Raw genomic sequence first — 15,648 nt, forward strand, 5'->3', positions numbered from 1 at the left:
TCTAATCTCTCACAGTTGAAGTGTACCTATAATAAAAATGACAGACTTCTCCATTCTTTTAAGGTGGGAAAACTAGCAGTGTATCAAATACCGTACTTATTTTCCCCACTTTATGTTCAAACTACTGATATAAATATATGTGATTCTATGTGGCACATTACTGTATGTTGCCTAGGCCTTTGACATTAAACAGGTGACAGGGATCACTGTTATGTTTTCACAGGTTTTGACCTGGTGATCATCAACTAGTTGAAAAGGAGGACCCAAATCAGACTCTTGTACTTCTTGTTTGTTCTTAATAAAAATAATTGATATGAATATTGCTTTTTTTGATATCTCAAAAATAATTTTATTTAAAAAAAACTATTTACAGCTGAGTAAATGTAATACACCAGGTTTTTCACCATATTACACCCAATCTTTACATCTTCAGGTTGTTCTTCATTGTCCAGGCACTTTGGTAGGTATTAAACTTCTGTTGAACGCTCGATCATACTGAAAACAAAGAGAAAAAGCAAGCTTAAAATGCCAGTACATTTCAGAACTTTTGTAAGTAATGCCAATGTGAAATAAATTAGCAAAAAAAGTATTTGGGGGCCATTTATAGCTCTGTGTAAGTAAGGCATTACTTTCATGGGAAATTACCTGAGGTCCACTAGTAGGTTTCTGTATGGGAAGGGAGAGCTGTCATGGGATAACTCATCAGCCTCCTCTGGCATCTCTCTGTAGGATGGATGAGGGGAGAGTTAGTTGCCCTTGCAAGGGCTATAAAGCGTCTTCTTTGTTGCAAAGAATTCTTATATGGTGATGGTGGGGCCAGGCTACTAGCTGGAGAGTTCAACTGAAGATGAAGATTTAGCTGGATGTATGTGTTGGTTATGGGCCTACAGGAACCAAATTCAGGCCCTGTTGGTGAAAGTTTCAGTTTGCTAAAAGATGTGAAGCTTATTGTAGGGCAAAATAAAGAAGTCCATTATTAATGAGGCATTGTAGGACATGCGTGTAATTTTGGTTTGGGACATTCTGGTAAATATGATATCTATATGCTATAATATGCATTATTGTACAATCATGGGGACTTATGGAAAATTACCCAAGCTCGTTCAAAAGATCTTGAAGTTTCTTATCTAGGCTAGTATTCTTCACAGATTGAGGGATATCTGGTACAAACCAGGCAGCAACAAACTTTATGCATACAGCCACGTGCTGAAATTGAGACATGAAACAAAACAGCACAAGATTGAACAAAGGCAAATAATATAACATAATAACAATGTAAAATATAGAATCTCTTAAAGTGATTTTCTGAGAGAGAAACGCTGAAAGCCTTTTTTAGGTTAGAACATGGCTGCCAGAAAACAACTTCTAAAAATACGAAGCATCAATACAAACCCACACAAACCACATATTACACTGCTCACCTCAAATATGATGACAAATGCAAGACGAGCAGCAAAGATATGCCAGAACTGCACAGAAAATGCATAGTCAGTATTACGGTAATCACGATACCTGAAGAAAAAAAATAGCAAAATTAAAAAAGAGGAAATTGTGTAGATGAGACATCAATTCTATAACAGTAACGTAATAGAAGTGGGAAGAATATTACTCCAGTCCAATATGACAATTGTATTACAATAATTTTGGTTATGAAAAAGGGGAATGTGTCACTGTATTTAGCGTTATATTTTAGACTAGCAAAAGGAAGGGGTCTGCAAAATTGCAAACCCTTTTTAAAGGGAGTCCTTCACTCCAAAAATGAATTTTAAATGGGCAATACAGTGCTGTAGGCGACTTAGCCCCTATAACAACCTTGCTAGCACTGTACCTGTTACTGGTACAGTGCCAGAGAAAATAATTTGAGTTCTTATGCAAATGAGAAGTTTATTACCATCTAGGACTTCTCGACCACTGTATACACAGCACTAAGACATCGTTGTGTATTCCATACACATTAGATTAATGTAATGTGTATGGGGCCCCTGACAGATGATGTCAGAGAAGATAAGAGTCTGGCAGGGCCAATTTTGGACTGCCATTCCTTACAACAAGAAATAAGCCACCAGACTTGTCTGGCAGCGTCTCTTGCTCGGCAGAGCAAGTGCTCTTGTGTATGGAAGAGTCTGATGAGAAAGCTGCCAGCCAGACTATCAGTCAAACCATCGTTCAGCCGACAGCTGGATAAAGTGTATGGGGGGGCTTTAATGTACCTGCATTCTGTGGTGTTTGGGTACATGACTTCTGACACTTTTGTCCTCTTGTCAAAGTCTTGTGTACGAAATACTGATAGGCTCTGGTTAATATATCCGGTCAGACAGCTGAAAAGAAGGAGAAGGACACACCATTACTAAACAAACTGGCATCATATTCTATTTACGTTAGTCTGAAACTGTTGTAAATGTACGGATATGTTATAGCTTATAGTGTGATACTTACTGTGGTGCTTGAAACTTTGTGTGCCATTCACCATTTTCCATATTTCTGCACAATTTTGACCTAAAACTACATCAGGTTTACAAGTCCTAAACGTTAATAAAGGGGACCAAATCAAACAAATGAGTCAAAAAATATTAGACTTTGTTCTTCTTTATTGAGGAAAATGATCCAATATCACATGTCTGTGTGTGATAAAAGTACGTGTACCTTTGCCTTCAGTATCACAACCCACTTTAACCCACTTTTGCTGCAGTAATTGCACCTAAATAGTTCCAATATTTGTTGATTAGTCCTGCACATCGGCTTGGAGTAATTTGGGTAATAATTTTCTTGATTTTTCCTACATTTGTCCACAATTTGTCTTACTTTGGATTGCTGGAGTCTAAACTCTATAGATGGTTTTGTAACCTTCTCCAGCATGAAGAGCATTAACAATTCTTTTCAGAAATCTCCTTTGCTCAACCCATGATACACTTCCACAAATGTGTTGTGAAGATCAGACTTTGTTAGATACTAGTGATGAGCGAACGTACTTGGATTTACATGTTATCCGAGCATGCTCTGGTGTTATCTGAGTATCTTGAGCGTGCTCAGATAATATGTTCAAGTTCCTGCAGCTGCATGTTTCGTGACTGTTAGACAGGCGCAACACATATGAGGATTGCCTAACAAACAGGGAACTGCAAAACATGCAGCCACAGGGACTCGAACATATTTTTCGAGCATGCCCAAGATACTCCGATAACACCCCAGCAGCATGCTCGGATAACACGTTATCCAAGCACATTTGCTCATCACTATTAGTTGCCTGTTTAAATACATAGTTACATAGTTACATAGTTAGTAAGGCCGAAAAAAGACATTTGTCCATCCAGTTCAGCCTATATTCCATCATAATAAATCCCCAGATCTACGTCCTTCTACAAAACCTAATAATTGTATGATACAATATTGTTCTGCTCCAGGAAGACATCCAGGCCTCTCTTGAACCCCTCAACTGAGTTCGCCATCACCACCTCCTCAGGCAAGCAATTCCAGATTCTCACTGCCCTAACAGTAAAGAATCCTCTTCTATTTTGGTGGAAAAACCTTCTCTCCTCCAGACGCAAAGAATGCCCCCTTGTGCCCGTCACCTTCCTTGGTATAAACAGATCCTCAGCGAGATATTTGTATTGTCCCCTTATATACATGGTTATTAGATCGCCCCTCAGTCGTCTTTTTTCTAGACTAAATAATCCTAATTTCGCTAATCTATCTGGGTATTGTAGTTCTCCCATCCCCTTTATTAATTTTGTTGCCCTCCTTTGTACTCTCTCTAGTTCCATTATATCCTTCTTGAGCACCGGTGCCCAAAACTGGACACAGTACTCCATGTGCGGTCTAACTAGCGATTTGTACAGAGGCAGTATAATGCTCTCATCATGTGTATCCAGACCTCTTTTAATGCACCCCATGATCCTGTTTGCCTTGGCAGCTGCTGCCTGACACTGGCTGCTCCAGGTAAGTTTATCATTAACTAGGATCCCCAAGTCCTTCTCCATGTCAGATTTACCCAGTGGTTTCCCATTCAGTGTGTAATGGTGACATTGATTCCTTCTTCCCATGTGTATAACCTTACATTTATCATTGTTAAACCTCATCTGCCACCTTTCAGCCCAAGTTTCCAACTTATCCAGATCCATCTGTAGCAGAATACTATCTTCTCTTGTATTAACTGCTTTACATAGTTTTGTATCATCTGCAAATATCAATATTTTACTGTGTAAACCTTCTACCAGATCATTAATGAATATGTTGAAGAGAACAGGTCCCAATACCGACCCCTGCGGTACCCCACTGGTCACAGCGACCCAGTTAGAGACTATACCATTTATAACCACCCTCTGCTTTCTATCACTAAGCCAGTTACTAACCCATTTACACACATTTTCCCCCAGACCAAGCATTCTCATTTTGTGTACCAACCTCTTGTGCGGCACGGTATCAAATGCCTTGGAAAAATCGAGATATACCACGTCCAATGACTCACCGTGGTCCAGCCTATAGCTTACCTCTTCATAAAAACTGATTAGATTGGTTTGACAGGAGCGATTTCTCATAAACCCATGCTGATATGGAGTTACACAGTTATTCTCATTGAGATAATCCAGAATAACATCCTTCAGAAACCCTTCAAATATTTTACCAACAATAGAGGTTAGACTTACTGGCCTATAATTTCCAGGTTCACTTTTAGAGCCCTTTTTGAATATTGGCACCACATTTGCTATGCGCCAGTCCTGCGGAACAGACCCCGTCGCTATAGAGTCCCTAAAAATAAGAAATAATGGTTTATCTATTACATTACTTAGTTCTCTTAGTACTCGTGGGTGTATGCCATCCGGACCCGGAGATTTATCTATTTTAATCTTATTTAGCCGGTTTCGCACCTCTTCTTGGGTTAAATTGGTGACCCTTAATATAGGGTTTTCATTGTTTCTTGGGATTTCACCTAGCATTTCATTTTCCACCGTGAATACCGTGGAGAAGAAGGTGTTTAATATGTTAGCTTTTTCCTCGTCATCTACAACCATTCTTTCCTCACTATTTTTTAAGGGGCCTACATTTTCAGTTTTTATTCTTTTACTATTGATATAGTTGAAGAACAGTTTGGGATTAGTTTTACTCTCCTTAGCAATGTGCTTCTCTGTTTCCTTTTTGGCAGCTTTAGTTAGTTTTTTAGATAAAGTATTTTTCTCCCTATAGTTTTTTAGAGCTTCAATGGTGCCATCCTGCTTTAGTAGTGCAAATGCTTTCTTTTTACTGTTAATTGCCTGTCTTACTTCTTTGTTTAGCCACATTGGGTTTTTCCTATTTCTAGTCCTTTTATTCCCACAAGGTATAAACCGCTTACAGTGCCTATTTAGGATGTTCTTAAACATTTTCCATTTTTTATCTGTATTCTTATTTCTGAGGATATTGTCCCAGTCTACCAGATTAAGGGCATCTCTAAGCTGGTCAAACTTTGCCTTCCTAAAGTTCAGTGTTTTTGTGACTCCCTGACAAGTGCCCCTAGTGAAAGACAGGTGAAACTGTACAATATTTGTGGTCGCTATTTCCTAGATGCCCGACCACCTGCAGATTTGTTATTCTGTCAGGTCTATTAGATAGTATTAGGTCTAAAAGTGCTGCTCCTCTGGTTGGATTCTGCACCAATTGTGAAAGATAATTTTTCTTGGTTATTAGCAGAAACCTGTTGCCTTTATGGGTTTCACAGGTTTCTGTTTCCCAGTTAATATCCGGGTAGTTAAAGTCCCCCATAACCAGGACCTCATTATGGGTTGCAGCTTCATCTATCTGCTTTAGAAGTAGACTTTCCATGATTTCTGTTATATTTGGGGGTTTGTAACAGACCCCAATGAGAATTTTGTTACCATTTTTCCCTCCATGAATTTCGACCCATATGGACTCGACATCCTCATTCCCTTCACTAATATCCTCCCTTAAAGTGGACTTTAGACAAGACTTTACATAGAGACAAACCCCTCCTCCTCTCCGATTTTTACGATCCTTTCTAAACAGACTGTAACCCTGTAAGTCAACTGCCCAGTCATAGCTTTCATCTAACCATGTCTCGGTTATTCCCACTATGTCAAAGTTACCTGTAGATATTTCTGCTTCTAGTTCTTCCATCTTGTTTGTCAGGCTTCTGGCGTTTGCGAGCATGCAGTTTAGAGGATTTTGTTTTGTTCCAATCTCCTCGCTGTGGATTGTTTTAGAAATGTTCTTACCTCCCTTCTGAGTATGTTTTCCTGGGTCTTCTTTGTTCGAGTCTAATGTTTTTCTTCCCGTCCCCTCTACTTCTAGTTTAACGCCCTCCTGATGAGTGTAGCGAGTCTTCTGGCGAATGTGTGTTTCCCAGGTTTGTTGAGGTGTAGTCCGTCTCTGGCGAGGAGTCCATCGTACAAGTAATTTACACCGTGGTCCAGGAATCCGAATCCTTGTTGTCTGCACCATCGTCTTAGCCAGTTGTTCGCATCAAGGATCCTGTTCCATCTCCTGGTGCCATGCCCGTCTACTGGAAGGATAGAAGAAAAAACTACCTGTGCATCCAGTTCCTTTACTTTCTTCCCCAACTCTTCAAAGTCCTTGCAGATTGTCGGTAGGTCCTTCCTTGCCGTGTCATTGGTGCCAACATGTATCAGCAGAAATGGGTGGACGTCCTTGGAGCTGAAGAGCTTTGGTATCCTATCGGTCACATCCTTGATCATCGCACCTGGAAGGCAGCATACTTCTCTTGCGGTTATGTCCGGTCTGCAGATGGCTGCTTCTGTGCCTCTCAGTAGTGAGTCTCCCACCACCACCACCACTCTTCGTTGCTTCTTGGCTGTACTTTTTGCTGTCACTTGTTGCTGTGTGCCCTTTTCTTTTTTGCTTGCTGGTATTGCTTCATCCTTAGGTGTGCCATCTTCATCCTCTACAAAGATTTGATATCGGTTCTTCAGTTGTGTGGTTGGTGATTTTTCCATGGTCTTCTTGCTTCTTTTGGTCACATGCTTCCACTCATCTGCTTTTGGAGGTTCTCTGACACTTTTTTCACCTTCTGTGACCAGTAGAGATGCTTCTGTTCTGTCTAGGAAGTCTTCATTCTCTTTGATGAGTTTCAAAGTTGTTATTCTTTCTTCCAGACCTCGCACCTTTTCTTCTAAAAGGGCCACTAGTCTACACTTCTGACAGGTGAAATTGGATTCTTCTTCTGGTCGATCTGTGAACATGTAGCACATGCTGCAGCTCACCATGTAGGTTGTCACATCTGCCATGTTGCTCCTAGATCCTGCTGACTTGCTGTGTGTTCCTTCTTGTGTAATCTACTCAGCCAAGCTTTCTTGCAATAATGTCCTACAGGCAAAAATTGTTCTTGCTGAGGGAGACTCTTTGCTTTTCCCAGAAGGCACCTGGAATATGCAAATTATCCTCCTCAAGCTTGAATCCCTGGTTTGGTGATGCTTTCCAAGCAGCTGGTCCCGGCTGTACCCAACGATCTTCTTGCTGAGGGAGACTCTTTGCTTTTCCCAGAAGGCACCTGGAATATGCAAATTATCCTCCTCAAGCTTGAATCCCTGGTTTGGTGATGCTTTCCAAGCAGCTGGTCATGGCTGTACCCAACGATCTTCTTGCTGAGGGAGACTCTTTGCTTTTCCCAGAAGGCACCTGGAATATGCAAATTATCCTCCTCAAGCTTGAATCCCTGGTTTGGTGATGCTTTCCAAGCAGCTGGTCCCGGCTGTACCCAACGATCTTCTTGCTGAGGGAGACTCTTTGCTTTTCCCAGAAGGCACCTGGAATATGCAAATTATCCTCCTCAAGCTTGAATCCCTGGTTTGGTGATGCTTTCCAAGCAGCTGGTCCCGGCTGTACCCAAGGATCTTCTTGCTGAGGGAGACTCTTTGCTTTTCCCATAAGGCACCTGGAATATGCAAATTATCCTCCTCAAGCTTGAATCCCTGGTTTAATAAACTCAGTCCTGATTTTAATCCCTTTAATTGAAGACACAAGACTAATTTTTCCTTCAAAATATCTAATTCTAAAGGTTCACATACTTTTGACAAACTCAGACATGGGCTATTGAATCATTTTCCTCAATAAAAATACTAAAAAGTCTATTTTTTTTACTTAATTTGTTGGTTTTGATCTAATTTTGGGACTTGTATGCAGAAACATGGAAAATTCTGACTGGTTGACAAACTTTCATGCACCACTGTACAGCCTCCTTGTAACTAAAAAGCTATGAGAGTTTATCGGTGCTGGTTATTTATGGGCATTACAGGGTATGTCTCTACCAGCTGTGTACATCTAGATGCGGTTTCTTTTTTGCAAACTATCTATCTCAGTGAGATTGGATGAAGAGCGCCTGTTACCAGTAATTTTCAAGTCTTGCCAATTACTGCCAATTCTCAAGGGAATTTAGGTATGGACTATGGACTGGGCCATTCACACACATACAGTGAAGAACAAAAGGTTAACAATGTTATGAACTGTTTACTTTCTGGCTCCATATCTCACCATCCACTACTGTTTTGAACGTGAGACTACCATCATTTTACACACAATCATATTTGCTATCTCATACATAAATTTGACATGCAACTATTTAGCATATGATTAGTTATGCAAATTCTTGGCATGTCACCGCATTTGTTACCGTTTTGCTCCTAGTGGTGGAATAATCTCTCTCTTCCTGTATACTACAAATTACAACCTGTTCTTACATTCCCTAATAGCTCAGTGTGTTATTAGGTTGATTCTCATACAAAAGGTCACTGGTACGAATCGAAGTGCGGCCATTTAGAAGATTTCCCAAGAAAAGAGAAACAGCGTCATCCAGCTCATTGCTAGCTGCCTTTTGGCCATGAAAATTGCCAAACTGCATCATGTGATTGCCATGACCGTTGAAGAATATTAAATAAAATCTGTTCATCCATTCAAAAGCCAAGAGGTGGACGTCCAGACAAAGTATCAGAGTCAACAAGTTGGCTCATCACAAGGTCTATCAGTTCTGGTGCGATAAACAGCATTGAAGGTGGTTCACATGCTTTATAATAGTGAGATCACAGATGTCGCTACAAACACCATGCGATGCACATTACACAAGTCTGGAATGGTGGCCCGAAAAAAAGTGTAGAAGACTTGACTTCAATATCGTCATAAGTGTTGGCTTGAGTTTTCAAAAAAGTATGAAAAGTGGACAGTTGAAGATTGGAAAAAGGTGATTTGGAGCGATAAGACGAAAGTCAATAGACTACGATATGATCGGTACATATGAGTCTGGAAGGAACAAGGAAGAAAGGGGCTAAATGATCGAGAAATTTAAAGAACTGTCAAGTTCGGTGGAGGTAGTCTGATGATATGGGGTTGTTTCACAGACAAACGTGTTGGATAGTTGACCAGGATCGATAGTGGTCTCAATGCTGAGCTATATGTGAGTATCCTACAAAACGAGTTACTTCGCACACTCGAGTACTATGGGCATAGTGTTTGAGCAGGAGAACGACCCAAAGCAAATGCTAAGATTGGCGAACAAGAGGTTCAATAACAATGAAGTAGAGGTGCTGGATTGGCTCCCCTAGTTCACAGACCTCAAACCAATGGGACACTTGTGGTAGAGTTGAAGAAATAACTGTATACAGTTGTGCTCAAAAGTTTACACACCCTGGCAGGGTTTTTGCTTTCTTGGCCTTTTTTCAGAGAATATGAATGATAGCACCAAAACTTAAACTTATTCTCGAGTGGTTGGGTGAAGCCATTTATTGTCAAAGTACTGTGTTTTCTCTTTTTAAATCATAATGACAACCCAAAATAAATATCCAAATGACCCTGGTCAAAAGTTCACAAACCTTGGTGATTTTGGCCTGATAACATGCACAGAAGTTGACACAAATGGGTTTGAATGGCTACTAAAGGTAATATCCTCACCCGTGACCTGTTTGCTTGTAATCAGTGTGTGTGCATAAAAGCTGAGTGAGTTTCTGGGATCCAGACAGACTCTTGCATCTTTCATCCAGCCACTGACGTTTCTGGATTGTGAGTCATGGGGAAAGCAAAAGAATTGTCAACGGATCTATTAGACCAAAATCACCAGGGTATGTGAACTTTTGATCAGGGTCATTTGGATGTTTTGGGATGTCATTATAATTTAAAAAGAGAAAACACAGTAGTTTGACTATAAATGGCTTCACCCAACCACTATCCATGAGTGGAGAAAACACCAAAATGATATTCATATTCTCTGAAAAAAAGGCCAAGAAAGCAAAAATTCTGCCGGGGTATGTAAACTTTTGAGCACAGCTGTACATACCCAAGTGAGTCGACCAGTATGCACCAACTTTGGGAACATGTAGAAGAGACCTGGGATAAGATTTCTGTTGAGACTTGTTTGAATTTGAATGATAGCATGGCCATAAGGATTCATTTAGTGTTGAAAGCTAAAGGTGGATTTACAAAACACTAAGAAAATACTAAAATTAAAATTTTGACTTTTTTTTTTTAGCAAAACAGTAACAATTCAGTGACATGATTATATTCTGCATAACTAATCATATGCTAAATAGTTGCAAGTCAAATTTATGTATGAGATGGCCAAGATGATTGTGTGTAAAATGATGGTAGTTTCACGATCAAAGCAGTTGTAGATGGTGAGATATAGAGCCTGAAAGTCAAAAGTTCAAAACATTGCTACCCTTTTGTTCTTCACTGTAAATATTCTTTGATCTAAAATATCATTGTAGCTTTGGCAGCATGTTTAGGCTCAGTATCCTGTTGGAAGGTGAACCTATGCCCTCATGTCTTTTCCAGCCTCTAACAGGTTTTCAGGCAGAATTCCCCTGTATTTAGTTCCATTAATCTTCCCATCAACTGATGGTCTTCCCTGTCCCTGCTGAAGAAAAGCACCCTCATAGCATGATGCTGCCCCCACCATGTTTGACAATGAGGATGGTATTTTCAGGGTGATGTGCAGTGTTAGCTTTCTGCCACACAGTGCTTTGTATTTAGCCCAAAAGGTTCTAGCTTGGCCACATCTGACCGAAGCACCTTCTTCCACATGTTAGTTGTGTCCCCTACATTGGGCATAGTTTCACCATCTAGCAGGACAACGGCCCTGAACATTCTCCCAGATCGCCAATAGATGGTTTAGATCAAAGCATATTCATGTGTGTGAATGTCTCAGTCACAGTCCAGACCTAAATCCCATTGAGAATCTGACAAGACTTGAAAATTGCTGTTCACAGACGCCTCCATCCAATATCACTGAGCATACTCTTTGCATACTCACTCTAGTGAGAATGCAAAGAAGAATGGGCAAAAATGTCACCACTAGATGTGCAAAGCTGGTAGAGCTTACAGCAGTAATTTCAGCAAAAGGTGGTCCTACAAAGTGTCAAACTACAGAGGGCTGAATTCAAATGCATGTCACAATTTACAGATTTTTTTTATATATATTTAGAAACCCATCATTTCCTTTACACTTCACAAATACTACTATATGTTGGTATACCACATAAAATCTCAATAAAATACATTTAGGTCTGTCAGTGTAACGTAAAAGAAAATGTGGAAAGTTCACGTGCTATGAATACTTTTTTCAAAGCAGTGTATATCATCTCTTTGCATGTCTGTGACAGATAAGCAAAAAGTCTTGATTACATACTGTAGTTTCAGACTACAGAGAAACCACGTGTGGTCTGATCCAGCCACCATATTTCCATTCATCTATCTTCTTGCTAAAATGCATATTAGTCATGGCAAAATTGCATAGGAATGCAAATGTGTGTACATGAGTGTGACTGGAGGGAAAGTGTAAAAAATAATATATTTAGAGAAATCATCACTGTTCTATGTCTTACTCTATGTCCTTTTGCCCTTGTGCACAAGGTCCATATGCATATTTATATATAAGCCTGGGGATGAAGTCAGACGTAATTGCAATGACGAGACCATTAGTGATGACCGCTAAAACACCCACTGCTTCTAAAACTTGCAACCAGATACCTGAAAAACATGCAAACAGCCATTGTCACAATACTTTACTATACTAGATAAAATGGACAATAAACCTAAATTTTTATCTGAAATTAATTAAATATATCCTACACTGCTATCAACAAATTTAAGCTGGACAGGGGACAGGGGTATTGTGTTTTTGTTTTTTACACATAACTTTTCAGAGATCTACCTTCATGATCTTTTCTTACTGTACTACTATATCCTCCTCCAAGAGCCTAAGTGTGGATTAAGACAAGCTCACCCTTGGCATTGAATGACTGCCACACTACTAAACGTGCAGAATGTACCGTAACATGATTGTTCTTTGCTCATTGACTGTCATTATACTTAGCAGCACATGTGTTTACACAGGATGATGTGCCACCGAGAACGATGATGTTTAAAGTCACCCTGTCACCAGGTTTGGCTGATATGAGTTACAGCCATCATCTTTCAGGGCTTATATACAGAATTCAATAATGCTGTATATCTGCCCCCAACCCGACCTGGAAGAACTGAAAAATTACTTTCATTATAATCACCTGCGGTGCGGTCCAGTCCGAGGGGTGTCGCTCTTCTTGGTCCAGTGCCTCCCATCTTCTTGCGATGCAGTCCTCTTGCTTGCTTCGTGTGGATGAAACGTCCCTGCATCATCCACAATCTCCTCGGCACCGCGCTCCTGCACACGCGTACTTCTCTGTCCTGTTGATTGCAGAGCAAAGTACTGCAGTGCACAGGTGCCAGTAAAGGTCAAAGAACCTTCGCACTGCAGTACTTTGATCTGCCATCAACAGGGCAGAGAAGTATGCCAAGGAGACTGTGTGGATGACGCAGAGACGCAGCAGGTTGGCGATCGTAAGAAGATGGGAGGCGTCAGACCAAGACCAGCGACACCCCTCGGACCGGACTGCCCCGCAAGTGAGTATAATAAAAGTTATTTTTCTTCTCTTGCAGGTCGGGTTGGGGGCAGATATACAGCATTATAGAATGCTGTAGATAAGCCCTGAAAGGTGATAGCCATATCTCATATCTGTCAAGCCTGGTGACAGGTTCCCTTTAAGGAGCTTAAAAATAATTTCACCAGATGAACAAATGTTTTGCTCATTTATCGATTAATCGGTTGCCTGGTTACACTGCCTGATTATTGAGAGATGAGCATTCCTAGGAGTGAGCATTACACTGCAGATGCTGTAGCTAACTTAGAAGTAAAAACACTAGTGATGAGAGAGTGTACTGGTTGCTCGGGTTTTCCCAAGCACACTCGGGTGACCTCCGAGGATTTGTTAGTGTTCGGAGATTTAGTTTTCATCAGGACACCTGAATGATTTACAGCTACTACCCAGCCTGAGTACATGTGGGGGTTGCCTGGTTGCTAGGGAATTCCCACATGTAATCAAACTGTCTTAACAGTCGCAAATCATCGAGCCGCTGTGAGGAAAACTAAATCTCCGAGCAGTCATAAATACTCGGAGACCACCTGAGCGTGCTCGGGAAAACTCAAGCAACCAGTACACTCGCTCATCAGTAAAAAACACAAGTGTAGATTGCAAGTATTGGAAAGACAGAAACTGATGACCCATTTGGATCCACCACTTCTCTCAGCATAGTAGTCAAATGGTATACATGACAGCTGTCCTAGAACATCTGGGAATCTCCTGGAAAAAGAAGGGATATCTCCTACTTCCAGAGAACTTTTTGTAGCAAGGAATTGAAAGAGTGGAGAATGGGTATAGGGATCTTTCTGCATTTTCTGAAAGATACTTATCTCCATGAAGCCACATGGCTAAAAATGGCAAGTACGCACGTCGGGAAGGTTAAATTCACAACCAGCAATCAGGAAGGATGAAAAGGAGCCACATCAGGAGGAATGGAAAAGCAAACAGGTCAGACTAGATGATCTTTCAGTAAAAACTCATGTAAGTATATAAATATATATAATAAAAGCCATTCTAAGCCCAGCCTTTGAAGCATCTCACCAATGTCATTTGCTTTTCTTGGCACCATGCGGCGCTGTAAACGAGTCATTTTAATGGCATCAAGACGGATTTCCAGAACATTGTTGATGAAGGCAAGGAGTGGGGCAAGAGGGAAGGCAGCCACAAAGATGGTTGTGAAACTGTATTGGATGACTATTGAGAGTGACAAGAGATTGATCACATGTTAATAAAAAGCAAACGATAGGGCAGACAACATTTACTTTTGCAACAAATTCAAGACTCACCCATTTCCAGAAATTCATCAAACAAGCTGAAGATATGAACTTCACCAAGTCTGTAATTTGTTCTCCATGCTTCAGTTACATGGTCTTCTGAGCCCTGCTCACTGTGCACCCGACTCCGCCTATCTTTCCATTTGCGAAACTTATATTTTAGGAATCTACAGAGAAAAGTTAGATTATTGATGAGATGAATTATCCATACGGAATAACACAGCTGAGTATAAAAATACTAGTTTATTGATAATTATGTACTGTATCTCCCACAATTATACATTCCTGGTTTTCTGACATAAAGGGATTTTGGGTTCTCCTATACTGCGAAACATGACAACTTAAGCCTTTAAAGTGAATTCATCAGGTCATTCATGGTGCCTGAACCATGAGTAGCATGAAATGGGGGGGAGGTGCCCTCATTGCAAATATAAATGTTTTACACTAAAAAACTAAGGCATTTCAGAAAAAAAACTGTTTAAACAAAAACAAGAATACCAAGAAGAATAGTCACTGGGATGGGTCCCAACATGAAGACTGTGTTGGCACCAAGACTATTCACTAGGGTGGGTAGAAGATGTCTGGGGTGGCACCAAGACTAGTCATTAGGGTGGGTAGAAGACAACTGGGGTGGTTCCAAGACTAGTCACTAGGGTGGGTTAGGGTGGGTTACCCACCCCACCCTCTGCTATCTGCTATCTCTCAACTAGATTGAATTCTCTCCCTATGCACAAATAGAGATCTGTTAATCTACCAGAGACTGATGGGGATGGTTCAGAGGTGACAGGCGCCAGTGACTTGTCTTATTGTTCCTGGCCCCTCTTTAAGCTATATTTTTTCTCTGAAACACCACATAGGATCAATGGAAAATATACATGTTTGCAAGGTGAAAGACGGTCTGTGATTCATACTGCTAACCACTGATACACGAGACTGATCTATTATGTATTATGGATCTTGGAAGGGGGAGGGGTATTTATTTATACTGAAGATGCTAAAGTACTGGAAAGGTCATACAACTTGCCAAAAGGACCCAAAAGATCTCTACATATCAGGGACTCCAACGAAGAAAGGTTTGGTGTGACAGAATAAGATAAACTAACCATTTTTACATTACATTTGGCACAAGTGATAGCTCATACTCACGGGGACAGAAATTCCATGCAGTTACTGAGTGTCTGTTTAAGAATCATGATAATACACATCTGTATAAATAAGTCGGTGATGCATCCACTTGGGTGACACTGAGATAGACGTGATAGATGGATGTTAGAAACTACACACATTCTCTGACCCAACAAATCCTAAATATAAGTTAACTCACTTCTTCCAGCCTCCACTCTCCAGCAATACGAATATAGTTCCCTGGGTATCCATTAATTCTGTTAATGAGAGAAAGGTTTAGTTAGTTATATTTTCATATCTATTTAGGAAACTCAAAAGGCACATTGGTCTAAAGGATTAACTTTAAAGGGGTTACATAA

At 40.5% G+C, this 15,648-nt stretch overlaps 1 protein-coding gene across 2 annotated transcripts in view; it reads right to left on the reverse strand.

Moving 5' to 3' along the window:
- Nucleotides 1-324: 324 nt before the first annotated feature.
- Nucleotides 325-15,648, reverse strand: part of ANO9 (anoctamin 9) — a 112,166-nt gene continuing 96,842 nt past the window's right edge. The window contains exons 16-25 of one of the 2 annotated variants that reach the window (XM_077287861.1): nucleotides 15,489-15,546; nucleotides 15,311-15,408; nucleotides 14,177-14,331; nucleotides 13,932-14,084; nucleotides 11,817-11,961; nucleotides 2,211-2,318; nucleotides 1,422-1,512; nucleotides 1,094-1,206; nucleotides 646-723; nucleotides 325-495 (exon numbers count right to left, since the gene is read on the reverse strand). In XM_077287861.1, the coding sequence (XP_077143976.1) occupies nucleotides 468-495; nucleotides 646-723; nucleotides 1,094-1,206; nucleotides 1,422-1,512; nucleotides 2,211-2,318; nucleotides 11,817-11,961; nucleotides 13,932-14,084; nucleotides 14,177-14,331; nucleotides 15,311-15,408; nucleotides 15,489-15,546 (1,027 nt within the window). In that variant the 3' untranslated portion in view covers nucleotides 325-467. The remainder of the gene's footprint in view (nucleotides 496-645; nucleotides 724-1,093; nucleotides 1,207-1,421; nucleotides 1,513-2,210; nucleotides 2,319-11,816; nucleotides 11,962-13,931; nucleotides 14,085-14,176; nucleotides 14,332-15,310; nucleotides 15,409-15,488; nucleotides 15,547-15,648) is intronic. The other variant, XM_077287862.1, reaches the window with a different exon arrangement.

The sequence above is a fragment of the Ranitomeya variabilis genome, chromosome 2, assembly GCF_051348905.1.
Source record: "Ranitomeya variabilis isolate aRanVar5 chromosome 2, aRanVar5.hap1, whole genome shotgun sequence".
Classification (NCBI taxonomy): Eukaryota; Metazoa; Chordata; class Amphibia; order Anura; family Dendrobatidae; genus Ranitomeya; species Ranitomeya variabilis.